Source organism: Suncus etruscus, chromosome 2, assembly GCF_024139225.1.
Source record: "Suncus etruscus isolate mSunEtr1 chromosome 2, mSunEtr1.pri.cur, whole genome shotgun sequence".
In the NCBI taxonomy this organism is placed as follows: Eukaryota; Metazoa; Chordata; class Mammalia; order Eulipotyphla; family Soricidae; genus Suncus; species Suncus etruscus.
Window position 1 is genome coordinate 168,724,097 of NC_064849.1, and position 20,825 is coordinate 168,744,921.

At 37.9% G+C, this 20,825-nt stretch overlaps 1 protein-coding gene across 1 annotated transcript in view; it reads left to right on the forward strand.

Annotated features, from left to right (window-relative positions):
* CAMK4 (calcium/calmodulin dependent protein kinase IV) overlaps nucleotides 1-20,825 on the forward strand; it is a 311,178-nt gene that overhangs the window by 192,090 nt on the left and 98,263 nt on the right. The window contains exons 3-5 of the mRNA XM_049769138.1: nucleotides 5,911-5,973; nucleotides 8,856-8,938; nucleotides 19,849-19,921. Of these exons, the coding sequence (XP_049625095.1) occupies nucleotides 5,911-5,973; nucleotides 8,856-8,938; nucleotides 19,849-19,921 (219 nt within the window). The remainder of the gene's footprint in view (nucleotides 1-5,910; nucleotides 5,974-8,855; nucleotides 8,939-19,848; nucleotides 19,922-20,825) is intronic.

The following is a 20,825-nucleotide window of genomic DNA, read 5'->3' on the forward strand; positions in this document are numbered from 1 at the left end:
CGGAGCCTCCACAGGCCAGAGACCTCAGCTTATTGGACAGCGACCCCCGCAGCCAGAATGTACTTACTCAGCAGCTTCAAAATGCAGTTTTTTGGGGGGTGCGCTCTGTAGGCCTCTGAGGAAACCTTCGGGGATTCAGAAGCACAGGCATACAGGTGTAGAAGTTTCCCTTAAAAATTATTTTTAGTAAGTTACATGCTATTCTTTTTTTTTGCCACAAGGAACAAATGTCATTTGTAGAATCAATTAGAACATGCTGTTATCACCTCATTTGGAATATGGGAATTAGAAAACAGCAAAACTTTTCTCTAGAATTAGTTACTGAGGGGCTTAGATATAAAGTAAGAGTTTATTGTTGCATATCTAGAATTTTTCCCACTTTCCAAGAATCTTATAGCACCTTCTAAGAAATGCATAATGTATTTTCATTCTATACCTGTTAGTTTCCAGTTTGCATAATTTTCTTCTCCTTTAACATCTATGATTGTTTTCTAATTTCCATCACTTTAGTCTCATTTAATATCTTCTACACTTGTAGTTGATATGAGATGCATAGATTAAAGTCAAAATGTGTTGATGGAAGGAGAATAATAATACTATGTATTTTTGTGGGAAATAAAGTTCAATATTCTCTGTGTCAGAGAAGTAGATATATTAGTTTCTCTTGCAGTAGATTTAGAAAGACAGTAACTCTTAGAACATTCTTGTTTACCTCAGGACAATAATAATCTAACAATCTTATGTGACTCATAGTTTGTAAATTAAAAACTACTCTTATTAATGCAAGTTCTAGAAGATATGGGCACTTAGCCAGTGGACACCATTCTTCACTCTATTGGTGTCAATGACATAAAAAATGTCATATAGAGTTGAATGGCTATCAGTCAAACTGATGCCATTAAACTAGGAATTTTGAGTTATAATTTTTTGTGAAGACATTAATTTTGTCCATGAATTATGTATGAGCGCTCATTTAATTTTGAATGGTGGCCAAAAATATTACCTTTGGAGTAAGATGGAATTTAATGCAAGAGGAAGTAAAAGGTCTTGGTGCTTGTTTTGAGAATTGAATGACTTGTATATAGAAAAAAATGATATTAGATCAAAGGGTCAGACTAAGTCAATACTAATTCTTATGGCTTATTTTAAAAGTTTGTATTCACTTTAAGCTCAAAAGAATGTCAACAAAGACATTTAAATGTTAGAGAGCAATGTAGTCTTGAACTCTGGTTTACATTTTAAAAACATCATGCTGGCTGGAAGCTCTCTGTAGAAAAAATGCTTGTAAAAATTCGAAGCAAAGAAAAACAAAAAGGTGTATAAATAGGAAATACTAGAGTCCTCTGCAGTCTCTAAAGCAAAAGACAAGTCAATTCAAAATGGTGACTTAGGTCAGTTAGAAGAAGGGAAGTTAGAAAATTATGACAAATTTTTTCTAGAATCTGAGCTTCTTAGATCTTAAATTTCTTAGAAAGTTTATTTGCTTTGTTCACTGCTATATACTTATGCCCAGAAAAGCAGGTATACAAAGTATATGCTTAAAAATATCTGTGGAGGGACGGAATAATAGCACAGCGGTCGGATATTTGCCTTGCACACAGCTCGCCCAGGATGAACCTGGGTTCAATCCCCAGCATCCCATATGGTCCCCGGAGCCAGGAGCAATTTCTGAGTGCATAACCAGGAGTAACCCTGAGTGTCACTGGGTGTGCCCCCAATCTATGGAATAGATGCATAATTTAATATATATTATATATAGTTGTGTGATGACTATGATGTGTTTTCTTTTTGCATATTCATACCTGTTCAGTCAATTAGCTGCAAGGGTATGATAAGTAAGTGAATGGAAAGAAAAGGGAATGGAAAACACTGAGGGAGAAAGTATGAAACACTCTACTATAGAACATAGTAACAATCATGTCTGGCCCCTCGCGATTTGGGTTTAAAATTTTTAAATGGGTCTAGTTAACATTGTTGTGTATTTTGTTCTAGATACTTAAAGTTTAGTCACAGACAAGAAATTAAAAATTGTAGACTTTGATCAGATTGTCTTGCCTGACATGTATTAGGGAAGATAAAAGCAAAGGAGCTATGAGAATGTCAGATCAATACTTACACTAATGGATCACAACATGCAAGCTAAGTATGAGCTCAAGAAGGAAATAAGAAAGTAAAGCATGTTGTTCAAAATACATTTTTAATAATAATTTATATTTTGACTGAAGTGGATTACATTTCTTTCACAGTAATACTTTAGGTACATATTAACATTGAATCAGGAGAATTCCCATCACCAAAGTTGTCATCCTTGCAGCCACATTCCTAGCTTGCATCCCATATCCCCCACTCTTATCCCCCGGGCTGCTAGTGTAAGTGGTACCCTCCATTATTTCCCCCTCAATTTGAGAGGCGGAACTAGATGGTTCAAGTTATGTGGATCTGTCTGAAGAAAAGAAAAGAAATAAAATGGAATAAAAATCAAATAAGTCGAAAATGGACAGAGTCATTCTAGCGGCTCTCAAAATCAGGTTGAGAGAAGAAAGGACAAGGAAGAGAAACACCACATCACTACAAAAAGAAATATCAAATAAAAAATCCAATGAGCACTACAGCAATAAAGACAAGCACCACATAATAAGCATGGTCCTGAAATAAGACAAAACAGAGCCCCTAAAAATAAATAAATAATTAAATAAATATATAAATAAAAAAATAAAAATAAAAATAAAAATTTAATAATAAAAATAAAGACTAAAATATTGAAAATAACTATCAAAACCAAAAATAAAATAAAATAAAATAAAATAAAAATAAATAAATAGATAAATGAAAAAAGATTATTTTGTGCTGTTTTTATTTCTTTCCTGTATAGGCACAGTAAATGTTGGGGACATTAAGAAGGCTTAAGAGATACAGGTTTTCTCCACCCTTGAAGTATACTGTCATGGGAATAACTATAGACTCCTTGCATGTACATTTACTCTCCCCTAGGTGCTTTTATGGAAGACTTCTGCTCCATCATGGATGGTTGTTAACTTTTTTTTTTTTTTTGGTTTTTCGGCCACACCCGTTTGATGCTCAGGGGTTACTCCTGGCTAAGTGCTCAGAAATTGCCCCTGGCTTGGGGGGACCATATGGGACGCTGGAGGATCGAACCACGGTCCTTCCTTGGCTAGTGCTTGCAAGGCAAACACCTTACCTCTAGCGCTACCTCACTGGCCCCCATCAAGGATGATAAAATCAGACCTTTGTATCTAGAGATCTTGGTATCTCCACAGGTCAAGGAGTGGAGCTCATGATGAAGTCTTTCTTTGCGGTTATAGAAGTTCTGTTCCTTCACTGTCATTTTTTTTTTTTTTGGGCCACACCCGGTGACGCTCAGGGGTTACTCCTGGCTATGCGCTCAGAGGTCACTCCTGGCTTGGGGGACCATATGGGATGCCGGGGGATCGAACCGCGGTCCGTCCTAGGCTAGCGCAGGCAAGGCAGGCACCTTACCTCCAGCGCCACCGCCCGGCCCCTTCTTCACTGTCATTTTAATCAGTCTTCTGTTGGTGGTCTTGGTCATTGCACTCATCCTAGGATGAAGTATGTGATAGAATCTTTCATTATGATTCCAGAAGACCCATTCATTGCAATTGTCTCAGTCAGTCCTCTGGAATTAGAGATCTTGGTTGTTGTACAGATCATAGGCCACAACCTAGACTAGAACTTTTTTTTATTGGTCCCAGGATATGTTCTGTCCAGTCATGGTTGTTACAGTCAGTCATCTGTAGATGGCAATCTTGGCTTTTGAACAGGTTAAAGGATGACAAATCTTCTGATTTTGTCATATTGTTAGATGGTGAGGTAAGACAACCTGCTCTTGGATCAAGTTGTTCCCATTTTTTCGTTGTCAGGATATCATATCAAAACTGTCATCTGTTGGTGCCAGAGCAGTATTAAGGATGTCCCGAAGGGGGTTTGGTTCTTGGATCTATTGTGGAGAATTCTGTCGTTTCTATGTCTGGGATCCAGAGTTCAAGGTTGGACGGTTGGTATCTAATCATTTGGTGTCTAAGTTGGGTCCACATGACATATGTTCAAGATGGGAGGTACCCCTGAAAATACATTTTTTACTTGATAAAATGGATGGTAATGATAACTCTTAGGAGTCATCATGGAAATGCTTTCCTGTGAAGTGTAGGACAAGATAGTTGGGATTGAGGAAATAATGAGAGAACAGTAAAGAGGTGGAGAAAACAGTGAAAAAGCAAGATTGTTGAACGGAGCTGCTATATGAATCTTAAAGTTGTTAAAAATGGTAGAAATTATAGTTGTGATTCAATTTTGTTGTATTGTGTTTTTGTTTGTTTTTGGCCACACCCAGTGGTGCTCAGGAGTTACTTCTGGCTCTACACTCAGAAATCACTCCTGGTAGGCTCAGAGGACTATATGGGATGCTAGGGATCATACCTGGGATGGCCACATGCAAAACAAATGCTGTCCCCACTGTGCTATCTATCGCTCCAGCCCCAGCGTTTCAGTTTTTAAAATATGCTAAATCCTTTAGTTATGAGAGTGAGTAGGAGGTGGGAAGGTGATGACCACAGAATTTTCAGGCTGATGGTATCATTTTAGAGCATCTGGGATTTTAAAGAAGAAATGATTGAAGTAGCAAAGGGACCAGGTTCAACTATAAGATAAAAAAATTGTTCACTATTTGGGCAGACTATAAAACAGTGAGGTAGTTATTGGAGGCCACGGTTTCTGTTAAATCAAGAATATAACAAGCATGTAGGACAGGGGTCTCAAACTCATGGCCCACGGGCCGTTTGCAGCCCTCCATATAACATTTTGTGGCTCACGGCCGGCCTTCAAATATCGCAGTATTTGTGATTATTTGCTTACCGAATAATCGCAATAAAAATCGCATTAGTAAGAAAAGCATCACGTTAAACATTCGCATACCCCGAGAAGTTCTGTTCTGGGTATGCAAATGTTTAATGCGATTTTTTGCGACTTTTTCCTTACTAATGCGATTATTTATTGTGAATATTCGGTAAGCAAAATCCCTTATGCTGCCCTGCCTCACCCCAACTTTGCCTCCTGCCCCCAGGTAAATTGAGTTTGAGACCCTGATGTAGGATAACTTTAATATTTTGTCTTGGGTCATATTTGATTTTTGTAATTCAAATATAGTTCATAAATTTCAAATATTTTAGTGATCATGGTGATGGTGATGTGTGCAGGTATGTGTATATTTTGGGATGGGTCACCTCCTGGTGACCTGCAATGCTCCAAGGACCATATGGTTCCAGAGATAAAATTAGGGACAGTTACAACAAGGCTCAAGTCCTAACACTGTACTATATTTCGGCTCTTTCATAGTCAGTGAGGGTTTTTTTTTTTTTCTCTTACATATATGTTGATTATTTAAGCAACTCTCCTGTGGAGGACACAGAACACTTTGACCCAAACCCTTGGGCAAGGACACATGGTGCTCTGATTGGTTAGGTACTGCTATCTATGTATGTCCCCAGCTCTAGATCTCAAAGGCAGGTGAAATGATCAGCTCGCTGGGGAGAGGTATCTATAAAATAAGAAAAGCCATGGAACAGGAGTAGTGTTAGATGAACTTGTGTCTTTGTGATCACAGGGATGCCTTTTCATAAAGAGGAGTCATGCTAGGCTCTGACTAGTGTGGCTTTCTTTGTAACTTGTTCTCCTTTATGTCTAAAGCACACTGAAAAGGTGACAAAATAGCCTGTGGGTAGGGAGGGGAGGAAAGGAGGAAGGAGAAATTAAAAAAAAAAAAAAGCTTAGGTTCTTGCTCTGCCATCCCCTCTATGACCTAAGGCATTGTTGTTTCTTACTATTTGCTGTAATGGGTATTTCTTTCACTCTGTCTTTTATTTTGCCTTTTTTTAGGTGGACAAAAAAATCGTGAGAACTGAGATAGGAGTTCTTCTTCGCCTCTCACATCCAAACATCGTAAGTGGTTTCTAACCTGTTCTTTCAAATGATTTCCACAGATATTGAATGAAATTTTTGTTCTTTGCTGATAAATGAAAAGGATTTTTCCCCACCACAACTAACACTGTGACCTATCTCTTCTTATCTGATTACTTTTATTTCAGTTATTTTTGGAGAGTGAGAGGCACGACACCCAGAAATGCTCAGGGCTTACTCCTAGATCAGTGCTCAGGGGTTGTGAGGTTGGTGCAGTTTAAGGGACCATATGTGGAGCTGAGATTAAACCCAGATCTGCTGCATGCAAGGAAAGCACTCTTCCTGCTGTGTTATTGCTCTGGCTTTTTTCCCAATTCTTTAGTTGAATAAATCTTAAAATAATAGTCCTTAAAAAGTGTCAGCATTGATAGAGCAGCAATACATTGTCTCTTTTCTATCCATGCAAAAAAAAGATAACTGAAATTAAAAGAGGTTTGTGTCACTCTAAAACACTTTTCCTTTTGTGTGTATCTATCTTATTAATATGTCACTAGTGATAAATATTGTGAAAAAATGCATTGCTTCCCCAAATCATTTCAGTATTCTTGATAGGCTCTTCTAAGAAACAAGTAAATTATTTACCTTAATAGCAATACTAACATGTCCTTAGAAGATTCTCTCTAGCCTATGTCCAGACAAAGACACTCAGAAGAGGCTGGCATAAAGCTTTCTCAGAAAATGAAGTGAAGAAAAAACCAAAATAGTTATTTTCAATATATAACTTGTTTTAGAAAATGAGTAACCTACTTAAAGAAAAATTTTTACTCATTTTCTGAGAGTTGAAACCCCCCAAAAGATGACATTAAAAGCTTAATGGCAAAGTCTTAACTATTGAAGATGGTAGTCTAAATACATTTTCATGAGAGGGTATATTGAGGTTAGAGCTGATTCAACTGAGAGGTACAGACAGAACCCAGAAACTTCATCCACTGGTTCTATCACTCTCAGTCCATTGATATACAATTTTATGGTCTTCAAATGGCTATTCCAGGAAACAGAGTACTAATACATCAAGTAGGGAATTTGCCTTGCACACATCTGACCCTAGTTTTGTTCCCTGGCTTCACATATGTTTCGCCATGCACTACAGGAGAGATTCCTGAATATAGAGCCAAGAGTGAACTCTGAAAACCCCAGTTGTTACCTCCCTCCAAATTATTTCAAATGGCTACTCCATAGTATTCATAAGAATTTAGATCTATATTTTGGATATAGTAAGATATAACCAGTGGTGTCTGAATAGAAGAGTAAAAGTTTACAAGAATTTCCAATTCTAGTGTGATTCACTTCATATTTTATTTGGGGGGGGCTCAGAAGTGCGACTTTATTTGGACCACACCTCCAGGTGTCCCCCCAGAATGGGGATTTATGGTGCACAGGGGGGCCCCAAACCACAGCTGTGCCCGCTGTCAGGGCTGGGCCCTCTCAGGGTTCACTTTGGGGGCGTGTCCTAAGGGGGCCGCAGGTGGAGTGAAGCTAGGCCGAGGGCTCGGACCTTGGGGGACCCCAAGCAGCTCCGGCCAGGCCCTCCTGGCCCGTCTCACTTCATATTTTAATTGGTCACAAAATCACCCTTAATTATATGGAAGCAAGGAGAACAGGGAGCATGGTTGGTATGAGAGGCTAACTCAGTATGGTATATAATTTAAGGCTAGACACTTTTCTGCCACGAATAAAGTCAGAGTTATTACTGTATGATGGAGGGAGAGAGCTATGAATCAGCAATAGACAAATTTGCATTGTACCGTCACCATTTTTACATTTTAATTTTTTATTTCAAGGGAAAATTAATAAGAAATTTTATACAAATGTAATTGTATGGAATTTATGGAGGAAATATTAAAAATTATATGGGTTTTTGGAATGATCTGAAAACTTTGTCCTGGACAGTCCCTAAAATTATTGTTTTTCCTTCTTCAGCAGCATTCTGTTGACAGAGAAAGCCTGTCTATCTCTATAGTCTTTAATCTGGCTTTCTTCAGCCTTAACTCCAAATTCCAAGTTCTTTACTACATGAAAAGGGTATTTGTTTCTCTTGCAGTAATCATGCCTGTATCTAAAGAAGTATTATTTATTTTGTTATATTGTTGTTTTATATTTAAATTCTGGATCAATGCAGAAATTATCTTTTAACAAAATTTTAAGAAGTGATTCTAAATGTTTCTTTTCTTAAAAGGTAAATATAAAACCTTAAATTAATCTTTAAAACAACAAGGAAACATTTTAAAAAATAAAAAGAATGGCAGATAGCTAATTGCACTAGAAATTGGAGTAATCCTTATTTAGAATCCAGGATTTTACTCTTTTTTTTTTCCTGGTTTTTGGGCCACACCTGGTGACGGTCAGGGGTTACTCAGAAATTGCTCCTGGCTTGGGGGATCATAAGGGATGCTGGGGGATTGAACCACCATCTGCCCTAGGCTAGCGCGGGCAAGGCAGAGTCCTTACTGCTTGAGCCACCGCTATGGCCCTAGCGCTCCTGGTTTTTTGATTGCTTGGGGACAATACCCAATGACACTCAGGGGTTACTTCTGGTTCTGCACACAGAAATTAATCCTAGCAGTGTTCAAGATATCATAGAGTGCTGGTTATTGAACTCAAGTCAGCTACATGAAAGGCAAATGCTCTATCCACTAATTCCAGCCCGTAAATTTTACTCTGATAAGGGGTTGTTTTATAGATAATGTTTGGTTATTTTTAAAGATTACAAAATAAAAATTACGTCACTCCTGGAGTACTCAGAGGCCCTAAGGATGCCAGGTTGGCAGCATGCGAGGCAACCATCCTACCCATTGTCCTCCACTATACTATCTCTCCAGCCCCCAATAAGCAATTCTTAATACTCTTTATACATCTTTCCTCAGATAAAACTTAAAGAGATCTTTGAAACTCCTACAGAAATCAGTCTGGTCCTAGAACTTGTCACAGGAGGAGAACTGTTTGACAGGTGAGTCTAAGAAACCAGACAAGGTTGGTTTGTCACACTAAAAGAAAAGAAAGGAAAGTTTTCCTTCTGGGTTTCCATAATGGCATATCATGCCAAGGAAAAAACACTACTTAGTAAGTGTTTGTCAGGTTGTAGATAATGAAAAATATCAGTAGACAAAGGTTTTTGATGCTGAATAAGTGAAAGGAGAGAAGACTGACACAGTAGACCTGCCTAATTTTTAAAATGTTTACTTACCAGATTAAAAAACTGAAATTCAGGCGCCAGAGAGCTAATGCATATTCTGCATGCTGTCCTGGGTTCCATGACCTGGATTCAATCCTGGCACTCTCAGCCCTACCAGGAGTGATCGCTGAAAATAAATAAATTATTGCCTTGATGCACTGCAGGGACTGACTCCTAAAAAAAGAAATTTCTAATTACAATAAATTATATATAAACAAGATCTATCAGAATATTTTTTCAATTGAAGTACTATGATTAACATTACTCTTCTCAATCATTTAATGAGTTTACACTCCAATATCACTCCCAGAGAGACCACTTCCCCCAGTGATATCTCAAGGTCCCTTCTGTGTACAACTTTTCCCAACCCCTGGAAGCTCAGTTCTGTCAACATACTCTCAGATATGTTGCCTCTGGCCATTTTATTCGCTTAGTATGACATTATATCCTACATATGAGAGAAATAAAACTTTGTCTTTCTCTTTAATACTGACTTAACTCGTCATTATACACTGCACTCCTATCTACAGAGGGACCAATTTTATGATTTCATCTTTTCCTATAACTGAGTGTGTAGTGTGTATGTGTGATATTCAGTTTCTTCATTTAACCATAATTCTAGAATGCCTGGATTATTTTTAGATCTTAATTATTGTGAATAGTACTGCAACGAAAGAACATAGGAACACAAGTGTTTTTTGGAATAGTGTTTTGTGGGCCATTGGAATAAGCGCAAAATAATGTAATCTCTCAATGTATAGAAACTCAATTCTTAATTTTTTGAGATGTGTTTATATTGTTTTCCAATGTGTTGGAACCAGTCTACAATCCCAATAATAGTGGATGGCAATTTCTTTGTCCTCATCAGCTTTATTTTTATTTGTTTCTGTTATGTACCAGTCTCAAGAGTGTGAGAGGCTATCCCACTGTTTTGATTTGAATTTTCATGATAATAAATGATGAACAGTTTTTCATGTAACAATTATTGGCCATTGGCCAAACAACAAAATGGGAAGGCATTAAATAAAAAAAAGGCTCTGCACCATAGAAGAAACAATGAATAATATAAAAACATACCCTAAATGCTGAGCAAAAAAATTTGTTTTGGTTTTTAGGCCAAACCTGGTGATGCTCGGGTGTAACTCTGGCTATGTGCTCAAAAATCAAAAATCGCTCCTGGCTTAGGGACCATATGGGATGTGGGGGATTGAATGTTGGCCCATCCTAGGTCAGCCATGTGCAAATGCCCCCTACCACTGCGCCACCACTCTGGCCTTACAAAAATATTTCTTCACCACTCATTGATGAAATATTAACATCTTAGTTATATGAATCACTTGCAAATCACAACAACACCCTCAAATCCCTAACAACTCCAGTAAAATAATGTGGGAAGAAGAGATAAAAGGACATTTCTTTAATGAAACCATACAGCCAAAAGGCATATGAAAAATCTTCTCTTACCAGACCATTTTATGAGGAAATGTTTAGTAAAAATTACAGAAAGCTATACATTTCCTACAAATACTGTTTTTAATGATATAAATAAATACTTTGAAAAATTATACTCAAAATGGCAGATAAAGAACCATCTTCTCTTTATTTTTAAAGGATAATTTTTGTTGTCATTTTTATAATATCTTTAAGTACGATGATTGCAAGCATGTTTGTAGTTGGGTTTCAGTTAAAAAAAAACCCTTCACCAGTGCAATCTTCCCACCACAAGTGCCCCCCTATCTCTCTCCTCCTACAGCCCCTGCTATTATGTCTTTAATTCTAATTTTCTTCTGTTCAGATGTGCAAAGAATTCTAGGGTTCAGGGTAAATTCTTCTTTGGCATAGTAAATTGTGGTCAAATGAGTTACCTATTTTTATGTTCACTCCAAGTAAATGTTTGAGGGTGACACAGAGTATGTCTATAAATTTAACAGAACATAACAATAGATTGACACTTTAAATTTCTTCAACCTTTCAACCTTCTCAGGAATTTTTTTGGTTCAGATGGGTTTACTGAGGTTAAAAATGTGCAATTAAAATAAGACAAATACTGAATAAATTTATTAGAAATGGTCAATAAACTGCTCTCTATAAAATTTGTGTTAAGATTGGCTTAAGAGATAAAGGCAGACCAGAAGAGTTTTAAAAAGTTAGTGATATAGCTTAATATAACTAGGGGATAGGTTTTGAGAATATTGCTAGAGCACTCATCACCTTACTTACCAATTCAGCTTTGCCTACTTAAATTTGCTACCATTTCCAGAATTTTTGGAGGGGGGATTGAGGAGGGTTTAGGGTCGCATCCAGCAGCACTCAGGGGTTACTCTGGCTCTTTGCTCAGAAATTGCTCCTGGCAGGCATGAGGGACCATATGGGATGCCGAGATTTGAACTACCATCCATCTTGGCTGCATGCAAAGTAAATGCCCTACTGCTGTGCTATCTCTCCAGCCCCCAATTTCCAGAACTTTCTGAAGTACTTATAATGTTTGTTTGGTTGGATTTTGTTTTGTTTTGTTTTTTTCTTTTCTTGTCACACTGGACAGTACTCATGATTTACTTCTAACTTTGTATTCGGGTATCATTCCTGGCAGTACTCAGAGATATGGAATGCCAAAAACTGAACCCAAGTCAGTCACATGCAAGATAAGAGCCATATCTGCTGTCCTCTTGCTTTAGCTCTTACTTTTTAAAATAGTTTTCTTTTTTTTTCATGTCCTACAGCTTAGATTTGGAAAGCTAGCGAGATAGTACAAGGACAGTGCTTATTTTACACGCAGCCAACCCAGCTTTGATAGGGGGACAGCGGTGTCAGGAAAGTTGCACTGGTGAAGAAGAGTGTACAATTTATGACTGAAACCCAACTACTAAGATGTTTTCAACCATAGTGTTAAATAAAAATATTATTAAAAATAAAATAAAAGATGAATATGTTTACATTTGTTTGCCTTAAAAGTAAATTTTCAAGTGTTTTTTAAAATAATTGCATTAAGTAACTACTTTAGCAATATCTGTGCTTTTCTGATTTAATAATAATAGTAATAATTTTACATTTTCCTCCAGATTTTTAAAATTCTGTTATCAGAGTATCTTTGAATTAATTTTTTCTGTACTCTTCTTGTAGTTTTACTTGACTGATTCTATTTGATCATATTTCAAACTGCTACATGTGGACAGGTAAATTGGGGAGTGAAAGGGAACTCCATAAAAGTGCTCCCTCTCTGTTCAAGCCAATTCAACCACCTATGCTCTGAAAACTGCATGATTTGGATGAGGTCAGTTCCTAGCCTGATCTAATCTAACACAAATCTCAAGTATTCTGGGTCCATAGCCTTCCCTTACATAAAAGAAATTTAGGAGGAAGTGAAGTAGTGCAGCAAGATGATGTTTATTGATGAAATTTATTTGGAAAGATGTGAGGGAAGAGAAATAAAGTACATGTGTAAGAGAGAACCTGGGCTTCTCCAGCCTAGAAAAAGCAAACCGATTGCTATAGAAACAAGCAAACTTAACTGTACAAGAGGAAACCTGGGCTTGAAAATCAAGCCCAAAATAGCTTTCCAGCTTTAATACAATTCTTCCAAATGTTTTTTTCTTGGAATTTTTGCATGCACAAAAGTTAATCCGAACTTTGTCCCAGGGAGGCCTTGCAGTTTTTCTGTTTGTTTTTGTTTTGGGGACACACCCAGGATGCTCAGGATTTACTCAGGACTCTACATTCAGGAATTAGTCCTGTTGGTGCTCAGGAAACCTTATGTGATGGGGGGCATCAAAGAGGGTGTGCAAAGGCAAAGTAAGTGTCCTACCCACTGTACTATCATCTAGCTCTTGTGCTGTTGATGACCTCATAATCGCATCCCTTCAATTTAATTAATATCCCTTCCCAATCTCATCCCTTGTACTGCTAATGGTCTCTTCATGATCTCATGGATTCCTTTGTAGCTTTTCCTCCTCTTAGGTGTCCACTCTTGTCTGGGTGTGTCCTTGAATTTTGCATTTGGGTATCTCTCCAAAGAGTTCAGGATTTGTATTTCAAGGGAATGTGGTCTTCAGGTCTTTGGGCTCCTTCAAGGCTAGGCAATCTCTTCCCAATTTTTTTTTTCTCCAGTAGTACATTACTAGGCTCCCTCTACCAATCTACCTACAACACAATCATATGTAAAAGATTTTTAAACTTGTGTGGGAGGGTGTTTGTTTTTGTTTTGTTTTTGCATACATTAAAACCTAATGTGGACTTTGTCATAGGAAAGCCAGCATTGTTTCTCTTATCCAACGAGTTTCAGATTTACATGTTAAAGCATATGGTCTTTATGTCTTCAGACTAATATTTATGCCACATCTCCTTTTTTCCTCAGTGCCTCGTGGACAGGTGACTGAAGTCTTTCAGCTCCTTTATGCCCTCCTTTTTGTGGGCACAGGCTACTTTTCAAATGCCCCCCCCCCCCGTAGCTTTTTTGAAAAGGCCCTTCCTTAAAAGTATGGCCTTCTCAAACCTGGTGCCCCCCTCAGGTCTCAGGATCAGAGTTTCCATGAGGGTCGAAGTAGCAAAAAACAAAAGAAAGAGGTATAACACAAAGTTGGAGACTTTCTAACAACACAGAGTTGAGAAAATCCTGGTGGCTGAAACTCTGCCACTGCAGTGCTGTTGATGCGGCACATATAACAAGAAGTGTTCTGCAGTCATGCAAGCCGAGGCCACCACTTGCACAAGCCACTTTGAGAAACAGCATTGATGGGGCACCATCAGCAATGTGTAGAGTGCTCTAGAGCCTCAGTAAGTAACTGGGAAAACTTGTGCTATTGTCTGTTAGCAGGAGTAAATGATTTGATCTTCTGGAAGAAGAGAAAGTAGAAATTTCCCCCTGGACCATTCTTTTTCATCCTCACTTTCCCACAGAAGGAAAAAAACACCAAGATGCAGAAGCACATTAGGGAGGAGACACTAATTACAATTCTGCTGGTTAGAGGAGAAGCCACAAAATTCAAAATTAGAACAACAGGCATACATAAAAGGCATAGAATGATGGAATCGTAGGCAGGGGATTTTATGCACTGACACAGTAATCTTTTTTTCATACTAACTTTAACAAGTTTTGGAAGTATACTCCAGGTTATTTCATTTAGATTTTTATTAAGTAGAAATTCAGTTTAATCAGGAATTGAAAATAATTCTATTCTTTTAGAAAAATTTATAAAAATGAACCTTTAGAGAAATTTATAAACATGAACCTTAAAGCAGCTGTTGATGACCATAACCTATTTATACATTGGTTTTGGGGCCACACCTGGTGACGCTCAGGGATTACTCCGGGCTATGTGCTCAGAAATTGCTCCTGGCAAGAGGCCTAGTGGATATATATAGGACACTCCATCCCCAGAAACCTGCATACACATTCTTCTCCAATGTACATGGGACATTCTCCAGGATAGACTACATGCTGGCACATAAAACATACCTCCATAAGATCAAGAGGATAGAAATTTTGCAGACTACCTTCGCTGACCACAAGGCTCTGAAATTATTTGTGAACTCCAAAGGGACTCAGAAGAAACACTTTAACACCTGGAAGTTAAACAGCCTCATGCTCAATAACCAGTGGGTCCGAGATGAAATCAAGGAGGAAATAAAAAGGTTCCTGGAAACAAATGACAATAAAGACACAAACTCTCAGAACTTATGGGACACAGCAAAAGCAGTACTGAGAGGAAAATTTATAGCTTTGCAAGCACACATCAGGAAGGAAGAAGGAGCTTACCTGAGTAGCTTAATGACACAGCTAATAGAACTAGAAAATGCTCAACAAAAGGACCCAAGAACAGGAAGACAGAAGGAAATAACAAAGCTGAGAGCAGAAATCAACGAAGTGGAAACTCAAAAAACAATCCGAAAGATCAACGAAAGCAGAAGTTGGTTCTTTGAAAAAATAAACAAGATTGATAGACCACTGGCAAACCTAACAAAGAAAGAGAGAGAGAGAAACTTGATAACTCGTATCAGGAATGAAAAAGGAGAGATCACTACTGATATGACAGAGATTCAAAGGGTAATCAGAAACTACTTTGAAAAACTCTACGCCACTAAAAATGAGAACCTGGAAGAAATGGATAAATTCTTGGACTCTTATAATCTTCCACGGTTGAAGGAAGAGGATGTAGCATATCTAAACACCCCCATCACCATTGATGAAATTAAAACAGTAATCAAATGTCTGCCGAAAAACAAAAGCCCAGGTCCAGATGGATTCACTAATGAATTCTATCAAACTTTCCAAGAGGAACTACTGCCAATCTTGGCAAGACTCTTTCATGAAATTGAACAAACAGAAACACTTCCAAATAGCTTTTATGAAGCCAACATCACCTTGATACCTAAACCAGACAGAGACGCTACCAAAAAAGAAAATTACAGACCAATATCACTGATGAATGCAGATGCAAAGATCCTCAACAAAATCCTGGCAAATAGGATTCAATGCCTCATTAAGAAGATCATCCACTACGATCAAGTAGGTTTCATCCCAGGAATGCAAGGCTGGTTTAACATCCGTAAATCTATCAACATAATACACAACATCAATAACAAGAAAAATAAAAACCACATGATCATATCAATAGATGCAGAGAAAGCATTTGATAAGGTCCAACACCCATTCTTGATCAAAACTCTCAGCAAGATGGGAATGGAGGGAACCTTTCTCAATATAGTGAAGGCCATCTACCACAAGCCAGTGGCAAATATTATCCTCAATGGAGAAAAACTGAAAGCCTTCCCTCTAAATTCTGGCACAAGACAAGGCTGTCCTCTCTCACCACTCCTATTCAACATAGCACTGGAAGTACTTGCTATAGCGATTAGGCAAGAAAAGGATATCAAGGGAATCCAGATAGGAAAGGAAGAAGTCAAGCTCTCACTGTTTGCAGATGACATGATACTCTACTTAGAAAACCCTAAAGACTCTATCAAAAAGCTTCTAGAAACAATAGACTCATATAGCAAGGTGGCAGGCTACAAAATTAACACACAAAAATCAATGGCCTTTCTATACACCAACAGTAATAAAGAAGAAATGGACATTAAGAAAACAACCCCATTCACAATAGTACCACACAAACTCAAATATCTTGGAATCAACTTGACTAAATATGTGAAGGACCTATACAAAGAAAACTATAAAACTCTGCTCCAAGAAATAAGAGAGGACACACGGAAATGGAAACACATACCCTGCTCATGGATTGGCAGGATTAACATCATCAAAATGTCAATACTCCCCAAGGCATTATACAGATTTAATGCCATCCCTCTAAAGATACCCATGACATTCTTCAAAGAAGTGGATCAGACACTTTTGAAATTCATTTGGAACAATAAACACCCTCGAATAGCTAAAGCAATCATTGGGAAAAAGAATATGGGAGGAATTACTTTTCCCAACTTTAAACTGTACTACAAAGCAACAGTTATCAAAACAGCATGGTATTGGAATAAGGATAGGTCCTCAGATCAGTGGAATAGGCTTGAATACTCAGAAAATGTTCCCCAGACGTACAACCATCTAATTTTTGATAAAGGAGCAGGAAATCCTAAATGGAGCAGGGAAAGCCTCTTCAACAAGTGGTGTTGGCACAATTGGATAGCCACTTGCAAAAAATTAAACTTAGACCCCCAGCTAACATCATGTACAAAGGTAAAATCCAAATGGATTAAAGACCTCGATATCAGCCCCAAAACCATAAGATATATAGAACAGCACATAGGCAAAACACTACAGGACATTACAGGCATCTTCAAGGAGGAAACTGCACTCTCCAAGCAAGTGAAAGCAGAGATTAACAGATGGGAATATATTAAGCTGAGAAGCTTCTGCACCTCAAAGGAAATAGTGCCCAGGATACAAGAGCCACCCACTGAGTGGGAGAAACTATTCACCCAATACCCATCAGATAAGGGGCTAATCTCCAAAATATACAAGGCACTGACAGAACTTTACAAGAAAAAAACATCTAACCCCATCAAAAAATGGGGAGAAGAAATGAACAGACACTTTGACAAAGAAGAAATACGCATGGCCAAAAGACACATGAAAAAATGTTCCACATCACTAATCATCAGGGAGATGCAAATCAAAACAACGATGAGATACCACCTCACACCCCAGAGAATGGCACACATCACAAAGAATGAGAATAAACAGTGTTGGCGGGGATGTGGAGAGAAAGGAACTCTTATCCACTGCTGGTGGGAATGCTGTCTAGTTCAACCTTTATGGAAAGCGATATGGAGATTCCTCCAAAAACTGGAAATCGAGCTCCCATACGATCCAGCTATACCACTCCTAGGAATATACCCTAGGAACACAAAAATACAATACAAAAACCCCTTCCTTACACCTATATTCATTGCAGCTCTATTTACCATAGCAAGAATCTGGAAACAACCAAGATGCCCTTCAACAGATGAATGGCTAAAGAAACTGTGGTATATATACACAATGGAATATTATGCAGCTGTCAGGAGAGATGAAGTCATGAAATTTTCCTATACATGGATGTACATGGAATCTATTATGCTGAGTGAAATAAGTCAGAGAGAGAGAGAAAAACGCAGAATGGTCTCACTCATCTATGGGTTTTAAGAAAAATGAAAGACACCCTTGTAATAATAATTTTCAGACACAAAAGAGAAAAGAGCTGGAAGTTCCAGCTCACCTCAGGAAGCTCACCACAAAGAGTGATGAGTTTAGTTAGAGAAATAACTACATTTTGAACTGTCCTAATATTGAGAATGTATGAGGGAAATGTAGAGCCTGTTTAGGGTACAGGCGGGGGTTGGGTGGGGAGGAGGGTGATTTGGGACTTGGGTGATGGGAATGTTGCACTGGTGATGGGTGGTGTTCCTTTTATGACTGAAACCCAAACACAATCATGTATGTAATCAAGGTGTTTAAATAAAAAAAAAAATTAAAAAAAAAAAAAAAAAGAAATTGCTCCTGGCTTGGGGGACCATATGGGGTGCCAGGGGATTGAACCACAGTCCTAGGTTAGCCCTGTGCAAGCTTGCACCACTGCTCGAGTCCCCATTACCTATATATTATTATATATTTTCATATTATGTTTGATCTTAGTATATAACGGTACTATGATGTATTCTTATTTTGTTTGCTTGGGATGGTGCCTGGAAGTGCTGTGGTTCACATCAAAGTTTCTCAGTCAACCTGCGGGGCAGTTTAGTGCTAAGGCCTGAGCAGCACTGCATTCTCTGACTGGGGCCACCTGAGTCACCCAACCTTGCATCGCGGGGTTCTCAGGACCACACATGGCAATGCCAAAAGGCCAGGTGACACCCAGAGGTTGAACTGGTTTGAATTCTGGCATCATTGACATACAAAGACAGAAAATGAGAGTGAGACAGAGATAGAGAGAGACAGCGTGAGAGAGAGGGGAGAGAGGAGAAAGAGGAGAGAGCAAGAATGAGGATGACACTGGTTTGGAAATAGAGACATCCTAACAAATAAAATTGTATGCATACAGATTGTATGCATACATACATACACATACACAACAGTTAGCTCACCCAAGACAATTGGAAATTTAAAATACTCAAAGCCCTGGAAGTTTAACATTAAAAAAATTGTTATAATCTGTAGTGGCATTGTAGTTATTCGTTCGTTTTTGAGTCACACCAGACAATGTTCAAGTGTTACTCCTGACTCTGCAGGAGTTTCTCCTGGCAATGCTTGGGGACCATTTGGGATGCTGGGAATTGACTCTGGGCTGGCTGCATGCAAAGCAAATGCCCTTCCCACTGTCTTTAGCTCTAGCCCCTACATTGCAGTTATTATTCAAAATCATTTTTCCTTTTAAAGCTATTTAACTACATACAAATAAAATTGTAAGATGCCTGATAACTTTTCAAAAGTACTAAAATAGTGAGAAGTAAATAATTGGATAAAGAAAACAAGTTTTGCTATATTGTTTGATAATTATTGAAGCTGAGTGACAATTACATTGGATATTGGATATATTATGATATATTTTCCTTTGAATATGTTAAAAATTACTACATAAAGTTTATTTATTTATTTATTTATTTATTTATTTATTTATTTATTTATTTATTTATTTATTGTTTGGGAGCCACACTCAGCGACACTCAGAAATTGCTCCTGACAAGTTTTGGGGCCCATAAGGGATGCTGGAACCAAACTCAGTTCAGACATGTGCAAGACATGTGCCCTTTCCACTGAGCTATCACTCCAGCTTCCAGCTTCTTTTATTTAAATTGGGGTGGGGGCTTAGTCACACTCAGCAGTGGTTGGGGTTTGCTCCTGACTCACACTCACACTCAGAGATAACTTCTCTCTGGGTTCAGGGGACTATACAGGATGCCTGGGATCAAACCAGAGTTGCTGCTTGCAGGACAAAAACCTTTCCCCCTATATTATCACTACGGTCCTCTGTGAAATTTAAAAGCATTGAATTCCTTAACTAGTAAGAACAGTTTAATACAAGGAAATAGTATAAGTAAACCCAAGGCTTTCTAGATTACAGATATGAGACGATTTCCCATGGAGTTATAGCTGATTATTGCAGTTTCGAGAGCATCTTCATTAACATTAATTCCATGAATGATTTTTAAACCTACTCAAATGATTGCATGTATCTGACAATCATTTCATCTTTTCTTAGGATTGTGGAAAAGGGATATTATAGTGAACGAGATGCTGCAGATGCTGTTAAGCAAATCCTGGAGGCTGTTGCTGTAAGTACTAGGGGGTAGCTATAAGTGTATAAGTATCATCATCTCTTTAAAATCAGGCTTTAAGAGGCATCTATCTGAAGAGCTGTAAAATCACAGCAAAGCAAGTATTTATTATATATCATATTGAATAAATTTGTTTTTAGTTAATATTCAAATTCTGAGTGATGGGATAAATTTTCTCCAAAAATGCCCATTCTATTATGAAACTAAATCAGCCCACAGTGCCTTTAGTTGTACTCTCTTTTTATTTAGTGTTTCTTAATTGTTTTTTATTCAACCTAATAGGTTACTAAATAAAATGTTGTAAGACATGGAGGTCACTAATAATGTCCAACAGATAGAAAAATGAAGGTAGTCAACTTCATATTCAGTCCCCTGTGCCTGCCAGGAGCTATTTCTGAGCAGACAGCCAGGAGTAACCCCTGAGCACCGCCTGGTGTGACCCAAAAACCAAAAACCAAAAAAAAAAAAAGTATTTTAGGCAAGGCTGGAGCAATGGCACAAGTGGTAGGGCATTTGCTTTGCATGTGCTGACCTAGGAAGTACCTAGGTTCGATCCCCCAGCATCCCCTACAGTCTTCCTAGGACTCCCAGGAACGATTTCTGAATGCATAGTGAGGAGTAACCCCTGAGTGTCACTGGGTGTGGCCCCAAAACCTATATACATATATATATATATATATATACATATACATATATATATGGCATGGTAAAGTGATACAATTTTTAAAAACGAAAATATATTTTATGCTTAACACACTTCATAAATATTTTTTAGTTTTATGCATTAGCTGGAAATAATTTCTATTTTTGAAAAAGTTTCTATTCTTAATGATACATTTACTTGGATCCTTGTTAACATTTTTCTACTCTTTTTATATTGAGCAAAATTATATAATTCATA